This window comes from Dasypus novemcinctus, chromosome 12 (assembly GCF_030445035.2).
Source record: "Dasypus novemcinctus isolate mDasNov1 chromosome 12, mDasNov1.1.hap2, whole genome shotgun sequence".
Lineage (NCBI taxonomy): Eukaryota > Metazoa > Chordata > Mammalia > Cingulata > Dasypodidae > Dasypus > Dasypus novemcinctus.
This window is the reverse complement of record NC_080684.1, coordinates 85,908,980-85,922,414: the sequence shown is the minus strand read 5'-3', so window position 1 is coordinate 85,922,414 and position 13,435 is coordinate 85,908,980. Positions and strand designations below refer to the sequence as shown.

The window sequence follows — 13,435 nt, the reverse complement described above, 5'->3', positions numbered from 1 at the left end:
CAAGGAGTCTAGGGCTGACAGCACCCAGGTTTTGATTTTCTCTGGCCCTCTCAGCTCTGTGCTCCCGTGTGTTTTGACTTTATCCTCAGGCTAGTGGCAGGAGGCTGCAGCAGTTCTAGATATCACTTGGAGGCAGAGGTATGTTCCCAGGCAGAAAGGGGCTGCATTTTCCTCCTTTCTCCAGGAGACATATCCATTCCTAAGCCAGTCACTGGATAAGGGAGGGATTTTTTTAGACTAAGCAGGGGTTACCTCTGAGGTTGCAAAGAGTTGCCTTCCTCTGAGTCAGGCCAGAGAAGGAAAAATACTGAACAAAATGGAAGTTCTCTTAGAAAGGAAGGAGAGGGAAATACAATGAGTGTTTGGCAGATGCTAGGAGATAGCTGCTTTAGCTACTCTGTGTCCACACATAACCTTCATCTCTATACACACACTTTTTATTTAATTTTTCCCAACTTTTTATTTTGGAAAATTTTGAAGCTACAGAAAAATGGAAAAATAGTGCAATAAATTCCATAAATCCTTAGCTCAGATTTTCCAATTGTCAACATTTTGCTGTGTTTGCTTCATCTATCTTTGCATGTGCACGTGTACACACAGTTGCACAGATATTTTATTTCTGGCTGATCCATTGAGAATAAGTTCCAAGTACTTTACCCCTAATTGTTTCAGCATATATCTTCCAAAACAAAGACATTCTCCTTTATACCACAAAACCATTATCACATATAACAAGAAGTTTAACACTGATAACATAATATCATGTATTATATAGTCCCGATATAAATTTTCCAAGTTGCCGCCTGTTGGCACCTTGCTCACTGTGCCATCTTATCAGTCTGGAGTCTCACCACATGGAGGGTGGCAAGAACATAGCTCTGCCTGCCACCAGGAGCACAGTGCTAGAGTTCCAGCCCACTCCATGGTTTGTAGATGGAATGTTTACTCCCTTAAGGAACAGACAGAGCAAGGTCAGTTTCAATAGTGGGGGTCTGTTCCACATGGCCAGTGAGTCTTGATCTGCTGGCCAACACAGGGAGATGTCATTTGTGCATACCCCTCTTATCCCACAAAATGAAAAAACTGCCCCCTCCCTCCTGGGAACAGACATAACAGGGCAGTGGGCCAGATGCTGTAAAACTTACATACTTAGTCTGAGGATGTTATGTGTACTCAGGGTAAAAAGAGGAAGGAATATGCAGGCAGATCACGCTCTGAGTAGAACCAGGAAAGGAGAAAGCTCACGTTTATCATCCAGTCCTGTGAGTCAGGGCAACACATCTGGTCCTGAGCACAGGGTTTCTTTGTGAGTCCCAGGGAAAGACGGCAGGCTGTACTTGGCTTCCACACCCTTAAATGCCCTTTATGGCTGCCTGGCTGTTGGTTTTTTGTTTTTGATCCAAGAAAGAATCCAGGCTTATGTGTTGTATTTCGTTGTCATATCTCTTTAGTATCCTTTAATATAAGGCAGCCCCCAAGTTGAGAGTATATGACACATACCCACTGCTCACATTTAGCAAGAATCAATTCATTGTCGCTCTTATTTCACTTAAACTCACCCACTCCCTCACAGTTACCTCCCAATTATTTTTAAATAAATCTGAAATTTATCATTTTATCTGTAAATTTTTCAGAATCTCTTAAGGTTAAGAACTCTTAAAAACGTAGCCATAATGCCATTAGCATGCCTAAAACAATCAGTAATTCCTAAACATAATCAACTAACTGATCAATGTATACATTTGTCCCCATTGTGTTTTGGTTTTTTTTTAAGGTACCAGGGTCAGAGATTGAACCCAGGACCTCATATGTGGGAAGGTGGCACTCAACAACTAAGCCACATCAGCTTCCTCTCCCATTGTCTTGTATAAGAATGTGTGTTTATTTATAAATATATATATATTTTAAGTTTTATTGGCTTGAATTGGTATCAAATGAAGTCTGTTCATTTCAGTTAACAGCTTTCTCCCATCTCTCTTCCTCTTAGCAATATAATTTCTGTGTGTATGTGAAGAAATTTGATCATATGTTCTGTGACTTTCCTATACTCTGGATTTCTCTGATTGTATTCTAGTTGTTTAACATGTTCTTCTGTCCCTTGTATTTCCTGTAAATTGGTAGTTGAATCTAAGTGCTTCATCACTTTTAAGGTTTCTTTTCTGTTTGTTTGTTTTAGCCAGGGAGCAGATGTGGCTCAAGCAGTTGAGCTCCTGCTTCCCACATGGAAGTTTCTGGGTTCAGTTTAGGTGGCTCCTGAAAAAACAAAAACAACAAGCAAAACAAACAGAAAACCAACTCGGGAGCTGATGTGGCTCAGTGATTGAGTGCCGGCTTCCCACACATGAGGTTCTGGGTTCAATCCCTGGTCCCTGGTACCCCCCCAAAAAAGGAAAAATCTATAGCTATAAGGCACCATCCCTATTTCAAGTCTCCGTGTGACCATTCTTTGCACTATAACTGTCAGTTCAAAGAACTGAGTTTTAGGTACTGGTATTTTTTTTTCCTTGCTAGTCCAGTGGGTTAACTCCATATATAGCACACTTAATTGGGGACATGCTGAATGGAAATAATTAAATTAATTTACTCACATAGCTCGAAGGCATTTTCAAAATCACCTAATCAAGTTCTTTCTTATTAGGAATGAGGAATATCTAAAGAACAATTTTACAGAACACTTCCCCCAGAGAATCACATTAATAAATACCCCATCTTGGTATATAGGTCCATTTAACATGCATTTGGAATATATATTCCTTGGTTTGTTGTGTTAGGATCATCGTTATGATAACCAGTAACTCTGAGTCTCTTTTACTTCAGGAAATTTGTTTGCCTGAATGATAACATTGACCACAGTCATAAAGACGCCCAGACAGTGAAGGCTGTTCTCAGGGACTTCTATGAATCCATGTTTCCCATGCCATCCCAGTTTGAGCTGCCAAGAGAATATCGAAACCGTTTCCTTCATATGCATGAGCTGCAGGAATGGTAAGTATATACAATATATTTATATACATAAAAATTAGAGTGGTGAAATTCCTTTGGTGTATTAATATTTGCTGTTTGCAAAAATACAGTGAGCATTTTTATCAAGCTTAATATGTAAAAGACACTGGAATTTTAAGAGATTTGAAAAAATTTGTAACTGGGGATCGCTCAGGTTAATTGGAACTTTATTCATTTAGTCATCTCTTTGTTGACCAGTGTATTGGTGAAGGGGAGCACCAGTACAGAGGAGCATGTGTTTAGGACAGAATGAGAGGTGAGAAGTCAGTATGGATGGACTGGTAGTCAAGGGCTTTGGGGAAAATGAAATCAAACTGAGTTCTGAAAGCTGAATTTCAGAAAGTGGTGAGACATGAACGTTGAGCAGAGGTTTGATGGTGAGAATGATCAGGGTGAGTTCTAGGGGCTAGCCTGGCTCAGTTGGACACTTTACATACTGAAATAGTATGAGATAAGCCTGGAGAGGGATTGGGAGCCATTGACAACCAGATAACTACACTGTTGAGTTTTCTTTTATAGCCACTGAGAACCTTTATAGATAATGAGTAAAGGATCGACAGTTTGTTTTGTATGCAAATTATCTTGTTGGAGTTGTGAAGGATGAACACAAGCAAAGACTAGAGGCAGGGATGGCTTTTTTGATGTTGGAATAATGTGGACATGCCATAGTAAGGCCTGTTTTAAATTAGAGTTATGAGAATGGAAAATACGAGCAAGCCATTACAAAGAAACCACACTTGGAGTTGGCACCTTACTAAATGCCAGATAATGAGGGAGAGGAGTGCCTAAAGTTGACTAAGGTTTTAAGTCTGATTAGCTTAGAAAACATGGTGCTTCTACCATATCAGCCAGGGAAGCTGGTTGCAGTAGTGTTATGATAACAGCAATATATCTCCTGAATCCTGTTCATTGTCATCACTGCCATCAGGGTAGTTACCTTGTTTCTTGAGTACTTGCTGTGTGCCAGATATTGCTGGGCAGTATATTTCCTCTGCTCTGCTTTTTATAGCTAAAGGTTTTGTTAGCACCATTTTACAGCCAAGAACATGGTCATAGAAATTCTGTGATTTTCACAGGGTAAAATAACTGGCAAGCAGCAGATGTGCCCTGATTCCAGCCCTCTGCATATGCTACTATATTCCAAAGCTGCTTAATAATTTTTCTTCATATTTTGTTCAACTGCCATTGCAAATGTATAATTATAAAAATAATTTTCCTTTAGTTTAGAAAGCTTTTTGACACCTTACCCCTTCCCCAGTGTCAGGTGCTAGGAATACAAAGATGAAAGATATGATGCCAGGACTTGAGGCACTTATCATCTGTCCAGCGGAAAAAAACCCTAATCAACTGACTGACTTGGTATATGAATGCTGTGGTAGGGTTCAATGTTATTGGAACACTGTGGCGGAAGCTTCCAGTTCCATTAGCAGGAGTGATTTCTTTACTTTCCATGACATTGTGCTCTTCAGTTCTCCTGTGGCCTTGCTGTGGCTTCCCACATTGGCTTTCCTCCAGTCACCAAACCCTGTTCCTTCCTTGGGCACAGCACTTACAACAATGTATCTGGTTCTGTCTCTCCTGGTAGACAAAAGATGGTGTCTTATCTGACTCTGAGCCCATAGTGCCTCCTTAGCACATAGCACATAGTAGGTACCCACTGGATGGGTGGCTGAGAGAAACTCAGCTCATCTCCAGGTATTACAGGGTTCTCTGATTGCAGGGGCAACACGTTAGTTGTGTTATAACCTGGAGCTCACTGGCTCTTTAAATTACTTGTAGATTCTGAATGCCATTGTAAATGGTAGAACTGGCAGAGCTGTTTGTGGCCATATTAACAGACATGGGAAATGTAGGAAGAATAGTGTGTGGGAGAGCACCATTTTGAACATATGACTTGAGGTAGAGAAATCCACCACACAGTTGTAAATGAGAATCTGGGCTTCAGAACAGAGGTCCAAATTTGGTAGTTATTAGCATCTCTTCCAGGTCTTATGCTAAGTATTGTTATTTAATCTTCATAACAATTTATCTTCCAATTACAAATGAGGAAACTGTGCAGTACTGCCTCTGTTTATCTCCAATGTCCTGTAGTCTCCAAATCTAGTTAATTCTACCCCAAGAAAGCCACTTTGGTTACTTGCTTCTTTTCATTCTCATTGCCCTAGGCCAGCCCCTCAATTTTCCTCGTGCCTGGATTAACTGGCCGCTTGCTTCCCCGTCTGTCTTTAAGAGTGGCCACTGTTTTTATCCTGATTGTGTCACCATCATCACCTCTCCATTCTCCTGCCACCCTGCCACCCTGCCACCCCTGCCACTCCACCCTTTCCCCACTAGAGGATTAAGTTCAAACTCATTGCAGTCTTCCAGAACAACCGCAGTTCCTGCCCAACCACTTTTCCATTTTCTTCACACCCACCTGACACCTGCAGGCTGAACTTGCTTCAGTTCTGCAGGACTCAGCTTGTGACTCCAACTCTCTACTGATGATGATGCTCATTCTCATTCTCAGCGGAACACTTGCCTCTCCCTTTTAATGCTTAAATGAAACATTGCAGTCTCTGTGGTGCTTTCCTCATTTCCCTAAGCTTTTCATAAGGCTTTGCTTTTTGTAATCCATATTTCTGCACCATGTTTAGTTGTCTGCATGTCACTGACTCCCCAGGTCTGTAAACCCTTTAGAGCAGGGACCTTACCTTGTTCATCTCTCTGTACATAGTGTTTACTGAGTGACTGTGTGAGGCAGTAAAGGAATATGACTGAAAAAATAAAAATGAATGAAAGAGGGTTTCGTTTCCATGCCAGCAGTGATTTTCTTTTGAGATCCTCTCTGCTCCCTGTTTAACATTTACTAACTGAAGTATGAAATTTACTGATAACAATAAAACTTCTGAATTTATGTTGCAAGTAAATATTGTGTTTCCATTTTAGAATTGCCTCCAAACAACGTTTTAATCATTCACAACATTGTTTTTACAAAACCTAGTATATAAACAACTATAAGTAATGACAGTAAAACCATACATAGAGGTACATGTTTACTTTCTTCTCTCCTTGAACAGGAGGGCATATCGAGATAAACTGAAATTTTGGACCCATTGTGTACTAGTAACATTGATTATGTTTACTGTATTCTCATTTTTTGCTGAACAGGTAAGTTCATATATTTTATGTAGATATTAAACAGTATTTCTTAGTACATTAATATCTTATTCTTCTACAAAAGGATACACATTCACAATGTTTTTCTTTTTGACTCTTATCTCATGTCAGTATGTCAAAATATTTCATAATGTTCAGACAATGGACGCAGAGCCTTTTATTAACTTATCTTCAAATTCCGTTACCATAATTATTTTTACCAGGAGCTCATTAGATTACATTTCAGGCTTGAAGCTAAACTAAAAAGTTCTAGTGGGAAAAAAGTTCTAAGTATTTTTCACAAAATACCTGACTAGAATCCTCTTTTTTTTTTAAAGATTTATTTTTTTATTTTTTTCTCTCCCCTTCACCCCCTACCCCCCCAGTTGTCTGCTGTCTGTGTCCATTCACTGTGTGTTCTTCTGTGACTGCTTCTATCCTTATCAGCGGCACCAGGAATCTGTGTTTTTTTTTTGTTGCATCATCTTTTGATATCAATTTTTTATGGGTCACCAGTTTTACTTCTTTCTTTTAACCTTTCTAAAAGTGACTGCTGTTTTGCCACCAGCCCTCGCACCATTCTGTGGATGTAGCATGTAGGGCAAACAGATAGTCTCCCACTTACATTTCCTATGAATTGCTGGGGATTCTCCTTCCTGCTCACCATGTCAGCCCTTCTACACCTCGGCTCACCTCCATGCACAACACACCACCTTCTTGAAGTGAAGGTCCAAAAGCAGGGGGAGGGTTTGAGTTTCTAGGAGGAAGATTGGTGAGGTAAAAAGGAAGGAATAAGAGAATCTCTACAGGGATGAAATGATCTGAAGAAAAAGATGGAAGGAAGAGGGGAACAAGGAGGGTCTAGGCTGACCCAACTTTTACAGGGTAGCAAACTTTGTCTCCACCACCAATTGAGGTATCTGTTGAGTGGAGCTTTTTAGCTGTCACTGAGAGGAGTCTTAAACTTACACCAAGAAGGAGGAGGGGGCTCAAGTACTAGGAGTTTTAGGATAAACAGAGACTGGGCTTCCTGCTGCAGGTGGGAGGAAATTCAGGAAATGGAGATGGACAATGAGAAGACTGCAACTTAACTTTCAATTTTCACCTTCCCGGGAACTCTTAAGTCTTGCATGTGGTATTTGTTGCCATTGTTCTTGGCAGGTAAAACTCTTAGGAAAAATCTCAAAAAAAACTGTGTGTACTTTTAGCACAGGAGCCCAGTGAGGAACCTGTGAGTCTGCTGTACTGGCCTGGGATGGGAAGGAGAGGGGCCCTGGCTAGAAGGAGCAGCTGGTGGCACTGTAAAGGGAGAGGAGGGCTAATTGTGTACCTTTTTCATTTCTACCAGCAAAGAACAGGGAACCCAAGAGACAGGAGGACAGGAAAAGGAACAAAGAGTATTTTTCCCCTCCTCTCCAGCACCCTGCCTTTCAAATTCCTTATTCCTGCCACCTGGGCAAGATGAGAAATAGGGATCCCACATCCACACCACAAAGAAAAGAATTTTTTTTTTCCTCATTAAAACTTTATTATAATGGTGGTTAGGTTTTCTATTTCAGGTGTTTCTATGAGATGAAAATACCCAAGTTCTAAGCTACTAATTCACAAATGAGCTTTTGCCTTAAACCCATTCATATATTGGATATTGCCTATATTTTTAAATGATTGCCAACAAGGTTATGTATAGGGAAAATGTTGATGGGATTTTTAATATAGTTTTTTAAAAAGGATTTTATTTTATGTATGTGGTCATTTTCAAGTCCAAAGACAGTGTCTTCTTGATGACTAAACAGAGGCAGTTTACTTTGATAGAAGGAATTGACCGACTACTTGAAAATAAATATGCTTGATAATGACTTTGTAAAAATCTGTAGTTAAATGTCTTAGCAGAAATGAAGCTTGGGCCAAAATAATTTTAAATCTCTTAGTTTTTCATGGACATGTATCTAGGCATATTGACCCTAAAAAAACAGACAAAATTAGTGTTGGGGCTGGGGATGATGGAGACTTTTGTACATGTTTTACATAAGGCTACAGAAATGGTTAAGGTATTATCACTCTCAGAGAGAAAGTTTAATGTACTTGTACACTTTTGTCTCATATGGAGAATTAAAATGTGTTTCCTGTCTTTCATCATTTAGTTAATTGCACTTAAGCGGAAGATATTTCCCAGAAGGAGGATACTCAAAGAAGCTAGTCCTGATCGAATCGGGGTATAGAAGATCTTCATTTGGAAATCATCTACCTCAGCATTTACTGAGCATTTGAAACCTTGGTGTCACAAAGGTGTCCTCATGATGCAATGCTTAGCCATCTGGGCCTGAGGAAGAAAACTGTGTGGTACAATACTTGTTTTATAGCATAAACATAGACCTCCGACCAGGAATCGTGTAACTCATACTGAAAATTTATGTGCTGAGCAACCCTGAACTGATTTTACTTTTAAAGCATTTGCTCATGGACCTGATCTCCTTTTTTATCAAAAGGCTCACTGAAGAGAAGCAGCTCTTAGTTTCCCATAGCAATCCTTGCAAACTAACTTTAATAGGAGAAACTGAGACCAGCTTGGAAGCAACTGCTAAGATGCCCCAGTCTTCGCATTCCAAAGCTGATGCTCTGCTTTTCCATTTTTTTTTTTCCATTTTAAAAATAAGTCGCTACTAATTTAACTAGTTATTCTTCTAAAAAGAATGAATTGGGAAGTCTAAACAGGTTTTTATAGATGTTATTTAAATTATCACCTTCTATTGGCAATATCCAAATTAATGGATTTTAAGATGGTAGGTGGTACCTAACTGCTGAAGAATTCATTGACTGACATCTGAAATACGTTATGCTTGTTTGTTTCAGCTCCTGAGAATGCTGTGATTTCATTTGTAGTCCTAACCACTAAGGGCTAGAGTTAAGTAGCTGTGCTGCTTATCAGATGTAATTATGTTTTGGAAATGTATATGTTGAAATAGAAGTGCCTCATTTTAGAAATGAGTAGTGCTGATGGTACTGGCACAATACAGTGGTGTCTTGTTTAATACTCATCATAAATTGCAATAGCTATTGTACAGAGTAGGGATTGTCATACATTTCCTCTAAAAGACCAGATAGTAATTTTTTTTTTTTACAACCCTTTAAAAGTGTAAAAACTTTAGCTTCCAGCTGTACAAAAACAGGCCACCAGCGAGATTTGGTGCACTGGCCATGGTTTTTGCTGACCACTCGTATAGAGAATTAGTATTTTTATGTATGGATAATCCCTGCCTTTCACCCATATTTTGTTTATGTCAGTATACAGTGGATTTGTGGAGACCAGAGTCCATGAGTCCTTTTTGAACTCTCCAACAAGTATTTCAGATCATGATCTCAACAGGATTCTGTTTCAAAATGGCATAAATATTTTGTAAAAAAAACTTGAAATGTAAATATTGTGGATGTGCTGTAAGAGTTCTGAATTTCAAAAACTGAAGTCTCATAAAAAGCTACATTTTGTTTGATGCTTTGATTTTTAAACCTTTGAGTAGTTAGCTTAATGTTACCAGTTTCAGCAGTCACTTGAGTGCCTATAAAAGGTTTAAGATTCTGTACAAAAGAACTAAGACTTTAGTAGTCTGTACTGAACACCACTAAAATAAGTAGAAAGCAGTGCAAGGGGAGAATGGTATTATACAATGCTGGAGAATGTTGTTTTATAGGTGAAAATATGGATTTATATGTGGTAAAAATTTTGTTATATATTTATGAACGTTTGAATATGATGGAAATTTATGTAGTTAGATGAACATGGTCCTTACCTAATTTAGAGCTTATGGGATGAATAATGGAATTCATAGAAATTTAGAACAGTTGATGAGCCTAATGTCTTTAAAATTTTTAAAGCCTTGGAACGATTAGTTTGAATGAAATCTGCGAGTATGTAATATAGAAGTAGGAAAACCACACAGCCTGCCTGACTCTCAAGGCAGTACCCCCAAACTCCGAGGGCTCACAGGCATGTTTTGAAAACTACTGTCTGGGTAAGCCTTGCGTTTTTTAAAAATGAGGAAACCAAGGCCAGAACGATTTATGTGACTAGTCCAAGATCTACAGGCAGTTAGGGCCAGAGGTGAGATTGAAGCCCAGTTTGCCTATCTCTTTTCCCCCTCTCCACCAGACAGAGTTGCTTCCGCTGACACAGTGACACATTTGGGTAAAGAGCATGCTGCCTGCAGTTAATGCTGGACTTCAAGTCCTGAATTCTGGATATTCTTGTTATGCTTCAGGCTCTCTTCTGAAATGTGGGTATCATACTATAGCTATCTCACAGGCTCATTTTTATGAGTAAAGGAAATAACATATGTAATACACCTGGCTCAGTGCCTGGCAAATATTGATGATGACGATCGTGCTGGTTCATATAAATGATACTGACTACTCTAAGAGATAAACCGCAAAGTCTCAGTGGCTTAACACAATAAAGACTTTCTTGTTCACATCACAGTCCAGTGCCAGAGTTCCTGTGAGGTGATCTTCCACACGGTCATTCAGGGTTTCAGGCTTTTTCCATGTTGTGCCTCTTTACCCTCAGTAAGTGTTTGGGGAAAGAGAACAGGCCTGGCATGGCACAGGTCACTTCTGCCTGCTTGCTGGTAGCTAAAGGTCACTCCAGGAGTGGGGGAAGGAGAGAGCAGGGAAATATTGCCAAATGAATATGAGTTTTGGTTTGGGCTGATGAAAATAGTCTAGAAATAGTGGTAACAGTTACATAGTATTGTCAATGCATTTATTGTCAAAGAAATTTCTATTTAAAATAGTTAAAATGATTTTTGTTATGCAATTAAAAATTAATTAATTAATAAAATGATTTTGGGGAAATACACACACAGAAAAAGGGATGAAGGAAATAATACCCTAAATTTAAAACTGTGTATTATCTCTGGGTACTGGGATTATGGGTGAATTTCATTTCCTTAGAACTTAGCTATATTTTTTAAAAAGTGTTTTACATTTAAGATTTATTAATTTTATAATTTGAACAAAAATTTAAAAGTAAAATTTAGGTACACTCACAATGACCATATTATTAATGGGTGTATCAGTCAGCCAAAGGGGTACTGATTTAAAATACCAGAAATTGGTTGGTTTTTATAAAAGATATTTATTTGGGGGTAGGAGCTTACAGATACCAGGCCATAAAGCATAAGTTACTTCCCTCACCAAAGTTTATTTTCATGTATTGGAGCAAGATGGCTGCCAATGGCTGTGAGGGTTCAGGCTTCCTGGGTTCCCCCCTTCCAGGGTCTTGCTTCTCTCTGGATTCAAGATTCCTTTTTTCCCAGGGTTTGCTTCTTTCTGGGGCTGACTTCTCTTTCCTCTGTGAGCTTACTTCCCGGGGCTCCAGCCTAAGGCTTCAGAATCAAACTCTAACATCGAAACCCTCAGCTCTGTCCTTTGCCATGCCTTGTATCTGTGAGTCCCCACCCACCAAAGGTGGGGGCTTAATGCACTAATGACATGACCCAGTCAAAGCCCTAATCATAACTCAATCATGCCCAGGTACAGACTGGATTACAAGCATATCCAATATCTTTTTTTGGAATTCATAACCATATCAAACTGCTACAGTGGGTAATTACACTGAATTATATATTTGAATATGGATAAAAGGAAATTTTAGATGATATATATACATTACTAGAATAAAAATTAAAACATCAACATAGGACTGAACAACACAAATGTTAGCCGTAATGTAAATCATGAACTATACTTAATAGAACAATTATAAAGATGTTCTTTCATCAATTGTAACAAGAGTACTGCCACACTAATGCAAGGTATTAATAATATGGTGGAACTCTATATTTATGCATGATTTTTTTGGTAAACTCAAACCTTTTCTAATTTCTCTCTTTCTCTCCCTCTCTCTGTATGTGTGTGTGTGTATGTATGGCAGGAGAATGCTCTTTATTAATTAACATCTGGAAGGATAACTGAAAATCCATAAACTGGCCCTTGGTACCATTGTAAGAAAATCAGAAACCTGGTGTAATGAACTAGAGATATGGGTCATCTAAATGTTGTTATATAATTGATTTACACTTACAATTTTAATGTAGACAAGTTTTAATTTAGAGCTAGAAAAGTTAAAAGATGACATTAGCCAATCTTGATTATTTCCTAAACTAGATAATCTGTTCTTAACCTTGTTCCTTATTTCTTTCCTGTTTTTCACATTTCTAATAGTTTCCTTACCTCCATAGATCTTTGAGAAAAGAAAGCCATGGTGTTAGTAAGCCACCAGATGGAGATGTTGAGGTGCAAATATTAGATGGGCAGTCCTTGACAGAGTGGTTCCAGACTTCAGAGGGCATTAGAGGAACCTGGCGAACTTATTTATAATGTGGTTTCTCGGTTTCCACCCATAGAGCTAATTTGGTAAGCCTGGGAGAGGGCTAAGGCATCTGCATTTTAAAATTTCCGTCCACTATGATCCTGATACAGGCTGGTTCATATTTTGAAAAACTCCAATGTAAATGGAAAGTGAAGCCATGTGCATACATGAAAGCATTTAGAAAAACAATATAAATTGGGAAGAGAACTGAGTAAAACCTAGTCCTGGGGAACTTTAACATGTAAGGGTCCATTGAAGAAGGAAGAACTAGGAAAGATATTGAGAAGTTGCCAGATGATAAGAAGATAACAGGAGAATGTGTAGTCATGGAAGCCACAGGGAGACGGAAGGGGAAGAACAAGAAAGAGTGGTCAACAGTGATGAACGTTGCTGAGAACCAAGTGGGGTAAGGACAGGAGAATGTCTACTTGTTTTAACAAAATAGACGTCACTAGTATCTTTAGAGCAAGAGACATTTTAGAAGAGAGGTAGGAGCCAAAGTTAGTTTAAAATGGGTTAAAGAGGGAAGTGGATGTGGCTCAACTGATAGAGCATCCGTCTACCATATGGAGGGTCCAGGGTTCGATCCCTAGGGCCTCCTAATCCATGTGGTAAGCTGGCCCACGCACAGTGCTGCCACATGCAAGGAGTGCCGTGCCATGTTCGGGTGCCCCACGTAGGGGTGCCCTGTATACAAGGAGTGCACCCCGTAAGTAGAGCTGCCCCACGTGGAAAAAGCACAGCCCGCCCAGGAATGGCACCGCACACATGGAGAACTGACGTGGCAAGATGATGCAATAAAAAAGAGATGCCGTTTCCCAGTGCCGCTGGATTATGTAAGAGGACGCAGAAGAACACACAGTGAATGGACACAGAGAGCAGACAGTGGGGTAAGGGCAGAGAAATAAATAAAAATAAATCTTTAAAAAA

At 39.3% G+C, this 13,435-nt stretch overlaps 1 protein-coding gene across 2 annotated transcripts in view; it reads left to right on the top strand.

The window, feature by feature from the left end:
- The window catches only part of GNPTAB (N-acetylglucosamine-1-phosphate transferase subunits alpha and beta), an 86,526-nt gene extending 75,915 nt beyond the window's left edge, over positions 1-10,611 (top strand). The window contains exons 19-21 of one of the 2 annotated variants that reach the window (XM_004446821.5): positions 2,818-2,985; positions 6,063-6,153; positions 8,283-10,611. In XM_004446821.5, the coding sequence (XP_004446878.2) occupies positions 2,818-2,985; positions 6,063-6,153; positions 8,283-8,360 (337 nt within the window). In that variant the 3' untranslated portion in view covers positions 8,361-10,611. The remainder of the gene's footprint in view (positions 1-2,817; positions 2,986-6,062; positions 6,154-8,282) is intronic. The other variant, XM_023585891.2, reaches the window with a different exon arrangement.
- The last annotated feature ends 2,824 nt before the right edge of the window (positions 10,612-13,435 follow it).